General features: G+C 42.4%; 1 protein-coding gene across 1 annotated transcript; it reads right to left on the bottom strand.

Moving 5' to 3' along the window:
- Positions 1–1,706: 1,706 nt before the first annotated feature.
- natd1 (protein NATD1) lies at positions 1,707–18,461 on the bottom strand. Its single transcript, XM_061884490.1, has 3 exons — positions 18,020–18,461; positions 6,886–7,004; positions 1,707–2,605 (listed from the first exon to the last, which is right to left on the bottom strand). The coding sequence occupies exons 1-3, from the start codon at positions 18,117–18,119 to the stop codon at positions 2,489–2,491; spliced, it is 336 nt and encodes a 111-aa protein (XP_061740474.1). The 5' UTR covers positions 18,120–18,461; the 3' UTR covers positions 1,707–2,488.
- Between the last annotated feature and the right edge of the window lie 880 nt (positions 18,462–19,341).

Here is a 19,341-nt window from a genome sequence, read left to right on the forward strand (position 1 = left end):
CCGCTTACGTGGAGTGACTTCTCTACATTCTCTGAACCTTTTGATGATATTATGGAGCGTAGATGTTGAAATCCCTAAATTTTTTGCAATCGCACTGTAAGAAATGTTGTTCTTAAACTGTTTGACTATTTGCTCACGCAGTTGTGGACAAAGGGGTGTACCTCGCCCCATCTTTTCTTGTGAAAGAGTGAGCATTTATTTGGAAGCTTTTTTTATACCCAATCATGGCACCCACCTGTTCCCAATTAGCCTGCACACCTGTGGGATGTTCCATATAAGTGTTTGATGAGCATTCCTCAACTTTATCAGTATTTATTGCCACCTTTCCCAACTTTGTCACGTGTTGCTAGCATCAAATTTTAAAGTTAATGATTTGCGAAAAAAAAAAAAAAGTTTATGAGTTTGAACATCAAATATGTTGTCTTTGTAGCATATTCAACTGAATATGGCTTGAAAAGGATTTGCAAATCATTGTATTCTGTTTATATTTACATCTAACACAATTTCCCAACTCATATGGAAACAGGGTTTGTATATGACCTATTTTTTAAAAATATTTTTATGACTAAAACTTAAAACTTGGTTTCACGGTGGAAGAGGGGTTAGTGCGTCTGCCTCACAATACGAAGGTCCTGCAGTCCTGGGTTCAAATCCAGGCTTGGGATCTTTCTGTGTGGAGTTTGCATGTTCTCCCCGTGAATGCGTGGGTTCCCTCCGGGTACTCCGGCTTCCTCCCACCTCCAAAGACATGCACCTGGGGATAGGCCCCTCCCACCTCCAAAGACATGCACCTGGGGATAGGCCCCTCCCACCTCCAAAGACATGCACCTGGGGATAGGCCCCTCCCACCTCCAAAGACATACACCTGGGGATAGGCCCCTCCCACCTCCAAAGACATACACCTGGGGATAGGCCCCTCCCACCTCCAAAGACATGCACCTGGGGATAGGCCCCTCCCACTTCCAAAGACATGCACCTGGGGATAGGCCCCTCCCACTTCCAAAGACATGCACCTGGGGATAGGCCCCTCCCACCTCCAAAGACATGCACCTGGGGATAGGCCCCTCCCACCTCCAAAGACATACACCTGGGGATAGGCCCCTCCCACCTCCAAAGACATGCACCTGGGGATAGGCCCCTCCCACTTCCAAAGACATGCACCTGGGGATAGGCCCCTCCCACCTCCAAAGACATGCACCTGGGGATAGGCCCCTCCCACCTCCAAAGACATACACCTGGGGATAGGCCCCTCCCACCTCCAAAGACATACACCTGGGGATAGGCCCCTCCCACCTCCAAAGACATGCACCTGGGGATAGGCCCCTCCCACCTCCAAAGACATGCACCTGGGGATAGGCCCCTCCCACCTCCAAAGACATGCACCTGGGGATAGGTTGATTGGCAACACTAAATTGGCCCTAGTGTGTGAATGTTGTCTGTCTATCTGTGTTGGCCCTGCGATGAGGTGGCGACTTGTCCAGGGTGTACCCCGCCTTCCGCCCGATTGTAGCTGAGATAGGCGCCAGCGCCCCTCGCAACCCCGAAAGGGAATAAGCGGTAGAAAATGGATGGATGGATGGATGACTAAAACTTTTCCGGGTCCTCGGGCCCAAACTTGAGGGGCGCCCTAAAGATAAAAACAAATAGAAATCTATTGTATTGGTTTTGAAAATGGAAGAAGTTTGGAGTAGAAAGCAAGTCAATACTTGAGTGAAAGTCACCTTGCTGACTTTATTCAGACACTAGAGCCTGAGAAGCTCTTAAAGGAACACACACACGCGCACACGCACACACACACACACACACACACACACACACACACACACACACACACACACAACTGGCTGGCTCCCAGACGCCTGCTGGTGTTTTCCCTGAGGATTCTCCGTCACCACTTAAGATTGTCAACAGCAAAAAGGCTCCCGTGAAGCCAAAGCCCAGTTTTAAGCAGGAAACAAAAGGTACGCAGGCTCCATCTAGTGGTACGGCAAAGAATGACTGATGTGACTGTTGAAACACAGTGTTACTGTTCAAGGTGACAGTGGCCAAATAAAGTTGTTTTGAATGACTACTGATGTGGGACAACTCCTCTTTGGGTTGGTTGGGGTTGAGACGCAGTATTTGAGCGGACAGGAAGCGGGTGTGGGGGCGGGGACTTGAGTCTCTATTGTCCTTTTTGGCAGGAGGTGAGTGTCCAACCTCCCCTGGGAGGACGTGGGTTCATCAGGCGGAGGTTTGACAATTCATGGCTAAATAGTTGGAACTTGTCCTGCCGGTATTTGGACTCAACACAACGGAGGAGAGAAACATGCCAATGAAACACCACTCCCATTCCTTTCAGGACATGGTATTTACATGGGGAAGAGTTCCATGGACTGAAGACGGTCCAGGTGGTTGGCGTCCCGCTTCAGTCCTCCTGTGGTGGACGGACATGAGCGCTGGCCCCAGCGTTCAAGTTTCTTCTGACAACACCCGGCAGCTCCTTGGGTCATTGGTAAATGTGCTCAACGTACTGAGGTTGGGGGTTCTCTTTCACATACTTCTGGATGTACCAGCAGGTCAGGTGGGCCTTCAGATCTTCTTCCACCACAAAGTCCATGGCCGCCTGTAGTTCACCAGAGCATAAAATGTGAGGTTAATAGCTATGCTGCATCACCGCTGAACCCATTTCATCCATGACTCCAGTTTTATGTTTTAGATCATTTTAAAGGTAAGTAACTTTTTGCTCTCCCCCTTACTTCCTTACACCAGGGAAAACATGGCTACGCACACCAGACTGAGACCTTTGTTCCAAAGAAAAGAAAAGTGTTGTCGGTGGTTTAGATTTGTGGCAACAAGTGACTGCACGCTGCAAAGGTTTTTTTAAAGGGGGCCATATTATGTTTTTTTTCCCCATTTCAAACATCTCAGGGCATACCATCGATGGCACCTGGACTGTTTGGTTTGTCTAAGAAGACAAGTCTGTCTAGTCAGACTGGATCTGACCAATCCATGTCTATGAGCACCAACTGATGAGAGGCGAAAGGTCTTCTAAGACAAACCAAACAGTCCATTTGCGATGAGAACATTCCCAGATACATTTAAAAGACTTCACTGGGGTCTCCATGACATGGAACCATGGTTCTTTGCTGAAAAATCTGCAAAGATCTTCACCTATTTGTGTTTCTTTTCAAAACAAGCAGAGTTGTTCCATACAAAACAACCTCTCCTCACCAGCACTCTCCTCCACCAGCAGAAATGTTTGGCATTTTTTTCTTCTTCTCTTTTTGTGGTGCACTAAGGACCCAGCCATCTGTTTTGAGAGACTCTCACCACCACATCCCAGGGGATGTAGCCAGGTCCACGGCTACTTTATGGTGGACAAACTTTATTTTGCTGAAAAGGGGCCCAATGTTTACTAGACCCGGGCGGACCAGAGCCAGAATCCACTTCATTGTCTAAGACATGTGACTTGGTAGATGGTTCTCTCTTACTTCAATGTAAACAACACATGTCCATTCAAATGTTAAACAAGTTTATAACAAAGTTACTAAGGAAGATGAAGCCAGAACATTCCCAGTGACAGATGAGTTCCAGGGTTATTTCCCTGCTGGGACTGTTTGGCGTCCATGCCAGTCATAGCCTGGGGCAAGAAAGCGTTCTTAGGATGGACTGTTTTGGTGTACACACCCTTTACAAAAAATGACAATACCATGGAAAAGTGTATTCATTTGGATAATCCCAATTAAAACGTTGAACTTTCATAGGAGGATATATTTAGGGCCCACGATTTAAACCATTTCAAGTGCTTAGTTGTTAATTTTTTTTACATGATTTGCACTTGTGGCTCATAAAACCCACAAAAACAGGTTTGTAAAAAATGAAATACTGTGAAGAACTCTCAATTTTGGGGATTAATAAAGTACTTCTGATTCTGAATACTTCTGAGATTTTGCAGATAAAGACAATACGATGACATCAAATCAATCAAAATATGGCCTGAATGTGTTGTTTTTTCAAGCTGTGACTTCCGGCTCATTCCACGCTTGCTGGATCTCTGCCAGACTGATGAATCGTCGGTTTGATCATCCATGGTCAGCTCTTCTGCTGGTGCGGTTTCTCCTGACACCTTTTGCCCTTCCACTGGACTTCCATTGATATGTTGGACAGCACTCTGTGAAGCTCCTTAGATAGAAACTTACCTCCTATGGAGAGTCTCAAAGGTGGTCTTCCACTGATATGTTGGACACAGCACCCTGTGAAGCTCCTTAGATAGGAACTTACCTCCTATGGAGGGTCTCATTGATATGTTGGACACAGCACCCTGTGAAGCTCTTTAGATAGGAACTCACCTCCTATGGAGAGTCTCAATGGTGGTCTTCCACTAGACTTCCATTGATATGTTGGACACAGCACTGTGTGAAGCTCCTTAGCGAGGGACTTACCTCCTATGGAGAGTCTCAATGGTGGTCTTCCACTAGACTTCCATTGATATGTAGGACACAGCACCCTGTGAAGCTCCTTAGATAGGAACTAACCTCCTATGAAGGGTCTCATTGATATGTTGGACACAGCACCCTGTGAAGCTCCTTAGCGAGGGACTTACCTCCTACGGAGAGTCTCAATGGTGGTCTTCCACTAGACTTCCATTGATATGTTGGACACAGCACTCTGTGAAGCTCCTTAGCGAGGGACTTACCTCCTATGGAGAGTCTCAATGGTGGTCTTCCACTAGACTTCCATTGATATGTAGGACACAGCACCCTGTGAAGCTCCTTAGATAGGAACTAACCTCCTATGGAGGGTCTCATTGATATGTTGGACACAGCACCCTGTGAAGCTCCTTAGCGAGGGACTTACCTCCTATGGAGAGTCTCAATGGTGGTCTTCCACTAGACTTCCATTGATATGTTGGACACAGCACCCTGTGAAGCTCCTTAGCGAGGGACTTACCTCCTATGGAGAGTCTCAATGGTGGTCTTCCACTAGACTTCCATTGATATGTTGGACACAGCACTCTGTGAAGCTCCTTAGATAGAAACTTACCTCCTATGAAGGGTCTCAAAGGTGGTCTTCCACTGGACTTCCATTGATATGTAGGACACAGCACCCTGTGAAGCTCCTTAGATAGGAACTAACCTCCTATGGAGGGTCTCATTGCTATGTAGGACACAGCACCCTGTGAAGCTCCTTAGCGAGGGACTTACCTCCTATGGAGAGTCTCAATGGTGGTCTTCCACTAGACTTCTAACGATATGTTGGACACAGCACTCTGTGAAGCTCCTTAGCGAGGAACTTACCTCCAATGGAGGGTCTCAATGGTGGTCTTCCACTAGACTTCCATTGATATGTTGGACACAGCACTCTGTGAAGCTCCTTAGATAAGAACTTACCTCCTAAGGAGGGTCTCATTGATATGTTGGACACAGCACCCTGTGAAGCTCCTTAGCGAGGGACTTACCTCCTATGGAGGGTCTCAATGATGGGTCTTCCATTGGTAGGATGGACACAGCACCCTATGAAGCTCCTTAGATAGGAACTTACCTCCTATGGGGGGTCTCATTGATATGTTGGACACAGCACCCTGTGAAGCTCCTTAGGGAGGGACTTACCTCCTATGGAGGGTCTCATTGATATGTTGGACACAGCACCTTGTGAAGCTCTTTAGATAGGAACTCACCTCCTATGGAGAGTCTCAACGGTGGTCTTCCACTAGACTTCTAATGATATGTTAGACACAGCACTCTGTGAAGCTCCTTAGTGAGGGACTTACCTCCTATGGAGAGTCTCAATGGTGGTCTTCCACTAGACTTCTATTGATATGTTGGACACAGCACTCTGTGAAGCTCCTTAGATATGACTTACCTCTTATGGAGGGTCTCAACGATGGGTCTTCCATTGATAGGATTGATACTGCACCCTGTGAAGCTCCTAAGATAGCTCCTATGGAGGGTCTCAATGATGGGTCTTCCACTAGACCTCCATTGATATGTTGGACACAGCACCCTGTGAAGTACCTTAGCAAAGAACTTACATCCTATGGAGGGTCTCAATGATGGTCTTCCACAAGACTTCCATTGATGAGCTTACTCAGTGGCCTAGTGGTTGGAGTGTCCGCCCTGAGATCGGTAGGTTGTGAGTTCAAACCCTGGCCGAGTCATACCAAAGACTATAAAAAGGGGAGCCATTACCTCCCTGCCTGGCAATCAGCATCAAGGATTGTAATGGGGGTTTAAATCACTACAAATGATTCCCTGCCCACTGCTCTCCTCAGCTCCCAGGGGGTGAACAAGGGGATGGGTCAAATGCAGACGACAAATTTCGCCACACCTAGTGTGTGTGTGTGTGTGACAATCATTGGTACTTTATCTTTAATATGTTGGGAACTTACATCCTATGGAAGGTCACAATGGTGGTCTTCTGGACACTTGTCAAGTCTTGCCCATATTGATCCTAACTGAGAACCAAAGTCAAGCAATGTAAGACAAGCTGTGCAGTTTAGTAGGTGAGTAGCGTGTGACACCCAGTCCAAAACATTCACGCCCTGTCACATTTGCCCTGAATTCTTCAAAGTACTCTCATGTTTTGAAATCCTGTTTTTGTGAGTTGGAGGCCGAAACTTGAAAACGTTTAAGTTGTGGGCCCTGAATCTATAATCTATGGAAGTTGAATTTTTTGAATGGAATTATGGAAATAAATAAACTTTTCCATGATGTTCTCCTTCATTGGAAGGGGTCGGTACAGTGATTTGTACCGCCAATCAGAGGGGAGTTCCGAACACAGTAAGTAATCAAAAACAAATTGACATTCGGGAAAATGACTGCCGGATTCATTTTCAGGAGCAAAAACATGTGTAAAGATGGTGAAATTTCAGTCACGTGGAAGCTATGGATCCTTTAACTTTACCTTTGCCAGGTGTTTGGCGATCCCTCTCCCTCTGTAAGCATCCGGAACTTCAGTGTGTTGCAAGTCTACGGTCTTCTTCCCCACATATTCATAGAGAAGAACTGCCCGATCGTGGGACCCTGAGGGAAGGTGAAGTCAGGAGTGAATCACTTAGATTTAGCCCCCCCAGGTGTTTTGTGTCATGCATTTATTCACTCATCAAATATAAGTGGGAACAAAGAATTTGACGTGAATCGAAACCTGTTCATACAGACTGAGTTTGGTCGGTGCCTATAAAAGTACAGAATTTGGTACCCAACCTTAGTAAGGACTATTGAAAATCTGGAATGGTGACAACCCTGGAATAGTTAGCTAGATGCCCAATGCATTTACTGTAAATACTGTATGTCAACATCTACCTATGGTTTGACTTGGCAGAACTACTACCCATTAGGAACTGAGTCACGCATATTTAATGGTCGGGACGTGTGGTCAAGCTAGCTCTGTTCTCAATGGCTACTGGTCGCCATTCAGCCTTTCTCCAAGAAACAATGCCCTATGTTTGTGTTGTTAAATAGACCTCCTTTTTAGACCAGTTGATCTGCCGCTTCTTTTCTTTCTCCTATGTCCCCCCCTCCCTTGTGGAGGGGGTCCGGTCCGATGACCATGGATGAAGTACTGACTGTCCAGAGTCGAGACCCAGGATGGACCGCTCGTCGGGACCCAGGATGGACCGCTCGCCTGTATCGGTTGGGGACATCTCTACGCTGCTGATCCGCTTGAGATGGTTTCCTGTGGACGGGACTCTCACTGCTGTCTTGGAGCCACTATGGATTGAACTTTCACAGTATCATGTTAGACCCGCTCGACATCCATTGCTTTCGGTCCCCTAGAGGGGTGGGGTTGCCCACATCTGAGGTCCTCTCCAAGGTTTCTCATAGTCAGCATTGTCACTGGCGTCCCACTGAATGTGAATTCTCCCTGCCCACTGGGTGTGAGTTTTCCTTGCCCTTTTGTGGGTTCTTCCGAGGATGTTGTAGTCGTAATGATTTGTGCAGTCCTTTGAGACATTTGTGATTTGGGGCTATATAAATAAACATTGATTGATTGATTGATTGATTGTTTTCGGCTGTAAGAACCGTTCAAATCAGGAAAAGGATAAACGTTTCTTCAGAGTTCCTCGAGAAGCAATCAAGAAGAACGAAAGAGTCCAAGATTTTACAAAAGGAAGCAGGGTGGAAGAATGCATGAGTTTGCTGAGATCACTTTGTTAAAGCTTTGTTTCATATACTTTTAACATTTATTATTTCCCTTTTAGGCATTATCTTGATATTATTTACATTCAAATTGTATTCCACATTTTTGCTACCGGTGTTTGGAAAAGCACCTACTCAGCCAGTCCACATAAATGAAATCAAATGTGAGCAAAACTTAAAAGTTTAGTTTTTACCAAAGACAACAATCATAAATTAATATTTAAGCACGTACATAACGTTGACATCTATAGTTAGATTTTGATGAACAATCATAAATTAATCTTTCAGCACGTACACAATGTTGACATCTATAGTTAGCTATAGTTATATTTTGATAAACAATCATAAATTAATCTTTCAGCATGTACATAATGTTGACATCTATAGTTATATTTTGATAAACAATCATAAATGGATCTTTCAGCACATACACAATGTTGACATCTATAGTTACCATATTTTTCCGTCTATAAGTCGCAGTTTTTTTCACAGTTTGGCCGGGGGTGCGACATATGCTCTGGAGCGACTTATGTGTGAAATTATTAACACATTACCGTAAAATATTAAATAATATTATTTATCTAATTCGCGGAAGAGACAAAGAAAATGTCAGCAATGGTCACACACACGTCAACCAATAAGAATTCGGCGGGGGAGGGTCATGGCAGAAGTGCTTTATGGGTCATGGGATGCTAACTACTATATGCTATATGCTACGGCCGTAGCTATTAAAAGGGATCATTTCATCGTTGGCGGTACAGTGTTTCCCACAGGTCAGGCATCTATTTGCGGTGGTGTGGTCGGTCGGCAGGGGGGGTTGGAGTGTGTTGGTTGTATGGCAGCCGCGATGACCAAGAAGAACGTGGAGTTGGAATATAATTATCAATCAATCAATCAATGTTCATTTATATAGCCCTAAATCACTAGTGTCTCAAAGGGCTGCACAAACCACAACACAAAGCACTACGACATCCTCGGTAGGCCCACATAAGGGCAAGGAAAACTCACACCCGGTGGGACGTCGGTGACAATGATGACTATGAGAACCTTGGAGAGGACCACATATGTGGGCAACCCCCCCCCAGGGGACCGAAAGCAATGGATGTCGAACGGGTCTAAACTGATACTGTGAAAGTTCAATCCATAGTGGATCCAACACAGCTGCAAAGTCCAGTCCAAAGCGGATCCAACACAGCAGCGAGAGTCCCGTCCACTGCAGAGCCAGCAGGAAACCATCCCAAGCGGAGGCGGATCAGCAGCGCAGAGATGTCCCAGCCGATACACATTTATCCATTCTAAATCTTGAATAAACACAATCAAACATCTGCTTACAATGCCGCCTTTAGGATTTGCTCTATTCTGCCTATAAAGCCCTTAAAAACATCCAAACACCTCCATTGAGGTTGTATATGCATGATGTAAGTATATATGTAAAGCTGTATGATTATTACTCACTGCAGACTTCATGAGAGCCAAAAAATATATATATATGACTTACTGTACAATGTCTGCTATCATTAGGATGCACTGATAGGTTGCTCATATATTCCCATTTAGATGAATAATGACTCTTAATCCTCACTAAGAAAAAAAGGGTGGAACCAAGCGTCTTTTCCTGTCGTTCTCGCCATTACCGGGTCTAAATTGTCTGTCAAAGTGTACCAACTTGTCAGAATACATCTTCGTCCTTCTACTATTCAGGTGAAAGGCATTATTCATGCTCTACAATAGTTTGACGAGCAAGGAAACGAGAAAGCAGCTGATTAGGCGATCATGTCAACATGGGACGGCGTGGCGCAGTGGGAGAGTGGTCGTGTGCAACCCGAGGGTCCCTGGTTCAATTCCCACCTAGTACCAACCTCGTCACGTCCGTTGTGTCCTGAGCAAGACACTTCACCCTTGCTCCTGATGGGTGCTGGTTGGCGCCTTGCATGGCAGCTCCCTCCATCAGTGTGTGAATGTGTGTGTGAATGGGTAAATGTGGAAGTAGTGTCAAAGCGCTTTGAGTACCTTGAAGGTAGAAAAGCGCTATACAAGTACAACCCATTTATCATTTATCATTTATTGGCACACAAGCTTGTGATCATTGTGCTGCTATAAATAGTTTGTCTTCGTTAGCGCTTATAATAACAATATCACTAATACTTGTTTAATATTGATGTCACAAAATGTAAATGGAGTATTGTTGGCGCTTTTTTAATGTTTTACAACACTTTATGTATATATTTATATAATATTTACATATTTATATAAATATGTAACTAAAAGCTCCATTCACAGACAGAGTCCCATTGCTTTTATGAGCGGTCGAGCGAGTCAAAAGCCGGAAAAAAAAAAAAAACAAAACATTATTATTACAAATTTTTTTTTGTTGTGGCCGTAATTCTTTCGTGGCGGGCTGCCACAAAAAAATGAATGTGTGGGAAACCCTGCGGTAACTTATAAAAAGTGACAAGGGCTGAACAAAAATGGGACCGAAAAGGAAATCATGTACTGCAGATTAGAAGCTGGACGTAGTGAAATATGCAGTAGAAAAGGACAAGAGGAAGCGGCGCATACCTTTGGAGTTGGCAGAGTTCTTTAGAAGCGACATTGAGGAAGAATATTTCATGGGATTTATGGATTAGGAGTGAGAGATAGTTTGGTAAAGGTATAGCATGTTCTATATGTTATAGTTATTTGAATGACTCTTAGCATAATATGTTAGGTTAACATAGTTGGTTATTTATGCCTCATATAACCTACACTTATTCAGCCTGTTGTTCACTATTCTTTATTTATTTTAAATTGCCTATCAAATGTCTATTTTTGATGTTGGATTTTATCACATAAATTTCACCAAAAAATGCGACTTATACTCCAGTGCGACGTATATATGTTTTTATCCTTCTTTATTATGCATTTTCGGCCGGTGCGACGTATACTCCGGAGCGACTTATAACCTGAAAAATATGGTATATATTGATTAATAATCATAAATGCATCTTTCAGCATGTACACAATGTTGACATCTATATTTATATTTTGATAAACAATCATAAATGCATCTTTCAGCACGTACACAATGTTGACATCTATAGTTATATTTTGATAAACAATCATAAATGCATCTTTCAGCACGTACACAATGTTGACATCTATAGTTATATTTTGATAAACAATCATAAATGCATCTTTCAGCACATACACAATGTTGACATCTATATTTATATTTTGATAAACAATCATAAATGCATCTTTCAGCACGTACACAATGTTGACATCTATATTTATATTTTGATAAACAATCATAAATGCATCTTTCAGCACATACACAATGTTGACATCTATATTTATATTTTGATAAACAATCATAAATGCATCTTTCAGCACATACAAAATGTTGACATCTATAGTTATATTTTGATAAACAATCATAAATGCATCTTTCAGCACGTACACAATGTTGACATCTATATTTATATTTTGATAAACAATCATAAATGCATCTTTCAGCACGTACACAATGTTGACATCTATATTTATATTTTGATAAACAATCATAAATGCATCTTTCAGCACATACACAATGTTGACATCTATAGTTATATTTTGATAAACAATCATAAATGCATCTTTCAGCACGTACACAATGTTGACATCTATAGTTATATTTTGATAAACAATCATAAATGCATCTTTCAGCACATACAAAATGTTGACATCTATAGTTATATTTTGATAAACAATCATAAATGCATCTTTCAGCACATACACAATGTTGATATCTATAGTTATATTTTGATAAACAATCATAAATGCATCTTTCAGCACGTACACAATGTTGACATCTATATTTATATTTTGATAAACAATCATAAATGCATCTTTCAGCACGTACACAATGTTGACATCTATATTTATATTTTGATAAACAATCATAAATGCATCTTTCAGCACATACACAATGTTGACATCTATAGTTATATTTTGATAAACAATCATAAATGCATCTTTCAGCACGTACACAATGTTGACATCTATAGTTATATTTTGATAAACAATCATAAATGCATCTTTCAGCACATACAAAATGTTGACATCTATAGTTATATTTTGATAAACAATCATAAATGCATCTTTCAGCACATACACAATGTTGATATCTATAGTTATATTTTGATAAACAATCATAAATGCCTCACAATACGAAGCTCCTGCAGTTCTGGGTTCAAATCCAGGCTCGGGATCTTTCTGTGTGGAGTTTGCATGTTCTCCCCGTGAATGCGTGGGTTCCCTCCGGGTACTCCGGCTTCCTCCCACTTCCAAAGACATGCACCTGGGGATAGGTTGATTGGCAACACTAAAATTGGCCCTAGTGTGTGAATGTGAGTGTGAATGTTGTCTGTCTATCTGTGTTGGCCCTGCGATGAGGTGGCGACTTGTCCAGGGTGTACCCCGCCTTCCGCCCGATTGTAGCTGAGATAGGCGCCAGCGCCTCCCGCGACCCCAAAAGGGAATAAGCGGTAGAAAATGGATGGATGGATGGAATCATAAATGCATCTTTCAGCACATACACAATGTTGACATCTATAGTTATATTTTGATAAACAATCATAAATGCATCTTTCAGCACATACACAATGTTGATATCTATAGTTATATTTTGATAAACAATCATAAATGCATCTTTCAGCACATACACAATGTTGACATCTATAGTTATATTTTGATAAACAATCATAAATGCATCTTTCAGCACGTACACAATGTTGACATCTATAGTTATATTTTGATAAACAATCATAAATGCATCTTTCAGCACATACACAATGTTGACATCTATAGTTATATTTTGATAAACAATCATAAATGCATCTTTCAGCACGTACACAATGTTGACATCTATAATTATATTTTGATAAACAATCATAAATGCATCTTTCAGCATGTACACAATGTTGACATCTATAGTTATATTTTGATAAACAATCATAAATGCATCTTTCAGCACATACACAATGTTGACATCTATAGTTATATTGTGACAAACAATCATAAATGCATCTTTCAGCACATACACAATGTTGACATCTATAGTTATATTTTGATAAACAATCATAAATGCATCTTTCAGCACATACACAATGTTGACATCTATAGTTATATTTTGATAAACAATCATAAAGGCATCTTTCAGCACATACACAATGTTGACATCTATAGTTATATTTTGATAAACAATCATAAATGCATCTTTCAGCATGTACACAATGTTGACATCTATAGTTATATTTTGATAAACAATCATAAATGCATCTTTCAGCACATACACAATGTTGACATCTATAGTTATATTTTGATAAACAATCATAAATGCATCTTTCAGCACGTACACAATGTTGACATCTATAGTTATAATTTGATAAAGACAGGGAAACAATACTCGTATATGATGCGTGCAACAACAACATACATGGCAGTAGACGCCGAGTTAAACCATGAAATACAACCTTACACTACAAAATGATACGTATTTATCCAGGAGAGTGTTGTAGACCTGCATGCTTTTACAAGTTGTGTGGTGCAGAACGATGATACTTCCAGATTTGACGCCATCACTCGACAAACATTTTTGTAACAAAGTATAGGATCTATTCCATTGCAAAGTTGAATTTTTGCAGGAAGATTTAAGCCTATTGTGTACTCAGAGAGGGCAGTACAACAGCAGCCATCTTGGTTTGTTTGACCACCACTGCTTTGCACTTCCGGAAAGAAGTCACGTGACGAAATACGTGCGGCGATCAGCGAGGAGGAGGTGATCAACATGATCTATAAAGTCAGCATTTTTGTTCAATCCCCTTCCTGGCATCACCTCACATTCAATGACTGATGAAAATACATAATAACTGAACCACCGGTGTCTTATAGTAACTCAAAGCAAGTCAACTCAGCCGTGGGCTAGCATTAGCCACGAGCTAACCACTACTACTTAGCACACATTCCACACACCCTTCCCTCACATTCCACATACCCTTCACTCACATTCCACATACCTTTAAAGGCCTACTGAAAGCCACTACTAGCCACCACGCAGTCTGATAGTTTATATATCAATGATGAAATATTAACATTGCAACACATGCCAATACGGCCTTTTTAGTTTACTAAATTGCAATTTTTATTTTCCCGTGAGGTATCCTGTTGAAAACGTCGCGGAATGATGACACTTATGATGACGGGTGCACGTGACGTCTCGGGTTGTAGCGGACATTGTTTTCCAGCCCGATCCAGGCTATAAGTCGTCTTTTTTCATCGCATAATTACACAGTATTCTGGACCTCTGTGTTGCTGAATCTTTTGCAATTTGTTCAATTAATAATGGAGACGTCAAAGAAGAAAGATGTAGGTGGGAAGCGGTGCACTGCAGCTGCCTTTAGCAACACAAATACAGGCGGTGTTTCCTTGTTTACATTCCCGAAAGCTGACCATGAAGCTTTACTATGGATCAGAGCGGTCAAGCGAACATGTCAGCCGGCAGTTTTCGGTGAGGAAATTGTGGCAATAAGTCGGCTCTTACCGGAGACATCAGCGGAGCTTGCGTCCTGCTGCAGCTGCGTGGCTTCCCTCAGAGACACTGGCGGTCACCACACCTGTGGCCACACCCCTCCGACATTCAGGTACTATATAATCCCACTAAAAGACTAGTAACACAATAGGCAGATAAGGGATTTTCCAGAATTATCTTAGTAAATGTGTGTAATAACATCTGATTCGCTCTCACTGTCCTCGCCTTTTTTTTTTCTCCTCCTAGTCCTTCACTCTCATTATCCTCATCCATGAATCTTTCATCCTCGCTCAAATTAATGGGGAAATTGTCGCTTACTGGGTCCGAATCGCTCTAGCTGCTGGTAGCCATTATCGTAAAAAATTTTCAGATGTGAGTGTTAGAATAATTATGTACATATTATCATCATAGCTATATGCTTAAGGGCCGTTACTATAAAGTATTGTCAATTTGTGTTGAAGGGTTTTTTCTGTATTTGTGCAGAGCTAGCAATCTGTGAGATTGCTTACCTTTCTTTTCCATGAGAGTTCTGTTCAGATACCGCCTGCTGACTGCCAAGGCGAAACTTTGTGTTCTGGGACCAGCACAAGAACAGACTGGGCGATAGCACCAAGTGTCAACATATTTGCAATTTTGTATTATCATTAGGGCTGGGCAACGATTAAAAATTGTAATCAAAGTTAATCGCACTATTTCTCTGATTAATCGCGATTAACTGCATTGTATACGCAAAGCCCGATAATGAATTCAAAAGTAGTGTGTAGTGCACCTTTATTGGAATATTCTCCCACATGAACAAAAGCGCCAAAACATTTGTTGTGCAAACACAATTTAAATCAGTCCTTGTTAAACAGTAGCAGTTAAATAGCATATTTTATGAAAAATCAACTCAAAAAATGTAAATACAAACATTTAAGCTTATTGCCACTGCCAGGGTATTTAAGTTATCCTGTTTGTTATGGAAAATAAATATAATCTACATACAAATCTCTGAGCCACAATCATAACATCTGAACAGGCAATTTCTGAGGTAACAGCAGAAACATTTTTTTTATCAGGGTCTTATGTTTAAAAAAACCTATATTATAGGTAGTGGGCTGTTTTAGGGAATTTTTGATCAAATTATCCGTAGTAGCAATATTAATAATGTTGTGTTTATTCTGCGTAGTGCACTTAAAATAATTATGACCATATCTAGGAATTGATATGATGGGAATTTTTCGATTGTTTGCTTGGTGCTTTGATAAACTGAACGCATATACATGGTACTATATTGTGATGTTATGAGCCAGGGAAAAAAAGAACTACCCTACCCAGCATGCAACAGGAGTGACGAGCATGCGCGGTAGCCCGGTATAGGTTGTGTCGCCATGACGGCATCTTGTATGTTGTGATATGCACGCTCTGAAAGCAAACGTTAAGAACTCAGCCAACACTCCTGGTCTGCATTATTCATAAATAGACAGACAACACAAATACTCCGCTGCTTCACAGGCCGCTGGATGTAGCCGGCAAAGTATTCCCATGCTAGCTAGCCGCTCTAGCAAGCACGCGTCATTCAGTCCAAAACGGCCCGATCGATCCACATCCAGAATTGTCTGGCGGTTGTAAGTGATCCCGGAGTGACCACGCTGTAAGCCAGCCAGGAAATTTGCAGAATTGTCCGGTATTTTTGCCAAATGTTCCATCTTTACCAAGAGCCCCTCGACGCCGGGCGACGCCATCTTGTTAAGAAAAGGCGTTAACAAAATAAAAGCATAACAACATACGCAAATGTGCGTAAAATATTTGTCGGCGTTAATAGATTGATGAGTTAACGCGTAATTAACGCATTAATTTGCCCACCCCTAATTATCATATCTTGTCGAGTCCACTCCCCCCTTTTCCCTCAGTCACAATGATGTAATAGGGATTCTCTTAATAAATACAGGAGGCACGCGGGCTGTGCTTTAGAACGTTGTTTCAGATCTGTAACTAAAGTACAGCCCAAAACACGTGTCTCCTCATGAGCTCTATTTAATCCTGTGTCTGCTTGGTTCCTTGGTTCTTGTCTGATTAATAGATGTCACCAGTGTTTGAACCTGACAGTGAGGAGCCCCACAACCCGTGACGTCACAGGCACATCGTCTGCTACTTCCGGCACAGGCAAGGCTTTTTTATTAGCGATCAGTCCATCTTAGATGATCTCGGGCCTAGAGAAGCCAGCGGCGTTTCTGGATGTTGTTGATAAATGGCTTTTGCTTTACATTGTAGAGCTTTAACTTGCACTTACAGATGTAGCGACAACCTGTGTTTAGTGACAGTGGTTTTCTGAAGCGTTCCTGAGCCCATGTGGTGATATCCTTTAGAGATTGATGTCGGTTTTTGATACAGTGCCGTCTGAGGGATCGGAGGTCACGGTCATTCAATGTTGGTTTCCGGCCATGCCGCTTACGTGGAGTGATTTCTCCAGATTCTCTGAACCTTTTGATGATATTATGGAGCGTAGATGTTGAAATCCCTAAATTTCTTGCAATGTCACTTTGAGAAAGGTTGTTCTTAAACTGTTTGACTATTTGCTCACACAGTTGTGGACAAAGGGGTGTACCTCGCCCCATCCTTTCTTGTGAAAGACTGAGCATTTTTTGGGAAGCTGTTTTTATAGCCAATCATGGCACCCACCTGTTCCCAATTAGCCTGCACACCTGGGGGATGTTGCAAATAAGTGTTTGATGAGCATTATCAGTATTTATTGCCACCTTTCCCAGCTTCTTTCTCACGTGTTGCTGGCATCAAATTCTAAAGTTAATGATTATTTCCCCCCCAAAAAAGTTTATCAGTTTGAACATCAAATATGTTGTCTTTGTCGCATATTCAACTGAGAATTAACAGATAGATCTGAAGATGATATGAGATTATTATGTTAAAAGTAAACAATAAAAAATATAAAAATAATTTATTTTTTAACACTTTAATGAGTGTTTGGATCAACCAACATTTTGGTGTGATTTGTTTTTAAGTGTCATTGCTCAAAAAATAACAATGAATTAAAATCAATGGTGTTGTGAGTGTCTGTCTATCTGTGTTGGCCCTGCGATGAGGTGGCGACTTGTCCAGGGTGTACCCCGCCTTCCGCCCGATTGTAGCTGAGATAGGCGCCAGCGCCCCCCGCGACCCCAAAAGGGAATAAGCGGTAGGAAATGGATGGATGGATGGACCAAAAGTTGCGAACTTTACCGTCAATGTTCTCTACTAAATCCTTTCAGCAAAAATATGGCAAAATGACGAAGTATGACACATAGAATGGAGCTGCTATCCCCGTTTAAATAAGAACATCGCATTTCAGTAGGCCTTTGACTCACATTCCACATACCGTTCAGTCTGATGACAAACTGCCGACGCTTTTTGTCGTGTTCCACCTGGATGTGAGGGCTGCCGGCCTCCAAGGCACCGGGCTGTGCTGGGTGAGCCATGGCGGCGAGGGCAGACTCCGCTGGAAGACACAATTCTTCTCTCCTGGATGCTAAACTCCACGACACAGTTGTTGTCTCCCGGATGCTAAACTTGTTGTCTGCTAAGCTCGATGAGACAGTTGTTGTCTCCTGGAAGTTCAACTCGACGAGGAAGTTGTTGTCTGCTAAACTCGACGAGGCAGTTGTTGTCTGCTAAATTCGAAGACGCGGTTGTTGTCTGCTAAACTCGACGAGACACGGTTGTTGTCTGCTAAACTCGACGAGAGACGGTTGTTGTCTGCTGGAAGCTAAGCTCGGCTACATGGAGCGAGGACAGCTAGCAAAACTCAGCTGGAGGTCACGTGACTGCTGACCAATCAGCACTGGGCGCGTCCGAGGTGGGCGGGAACCAAGAATTGTATTTAAATAAATAGATTTTTGATGTATTTTTTTTTCAAATCTATATTTATTTTTTCACAACTTTTTTGGGGTGGGAATATTTCTTATTTTGTTGTGTAAGTGCAGGGTTTGTTTACTTGTTACTATTGTGTTTGTTTACCCGTGTCCTCAGTAGAAGCATTTAAGTCTCATCTTAAAACTCATCTGTATACTCTAGCCTTTAAATAGACCTCCTTTTTAGACCAGTTGATCTGCCGCTTCTTTTCTTTCTCCTATGTCCCCCCCTCCCTTGTGGAGGGGGTCCGGTCCGATGACCATGGATGAAGTACTGGCTGTCCAGAGTCGAGACCCAGGATGGACCGCTCGTCGGGACCCAGGATGGACCGCTCGCCTGTATCGGTTGGGGACATCTCTACGCTGCTGATCCGCTTGAGATGGTTTCCTGTGGACGGGACTCTCACTGCTGTCTTGGAGCCACTATGGATTGAACTTTCACAGTATCATGTTAGACCCGCTCGACATCCATTGCTTTCGGTCCCCTAGAGGGGGGGGGTTGCCCACATCTGAGGTCCTCTCCAAGGTTTCTCATAGTCAGCATTGTCGCTGGCGTCCCACTGAATGTGAATTCTCCCTGCCCACTGGGTGTGAGTTTTCCTTGCCCTTTTGTGGGTTCTTCCGAGGATGTTGTAGTCGTAATGATTTGTGCAGTCCTTTGAGACATTTGTGATTTGGGGCTATATAAATAAACATTGATTGATTGATTGATTGATTGATACATTTGACCTTTCTGTACATGACTATTTTAAAAGTGTGCTCTATAAATAAATAAACTTTGACCTTGATC

This window comes from Nerophis ophidion, linkage group LG23 (assembly GCF_033978795.1).
Source record: "Nerophis ophidion isolate RoL-2023_Sa linkage group LG23, RoL_Noph_v1.0, whole genome shotgun sequence".
NCBI lineage: Eukaryota > Metazoa > Chordata > Actinopteri > Syngnathiformes > Syngnathidae > Nerophis > Nerophis ophidion.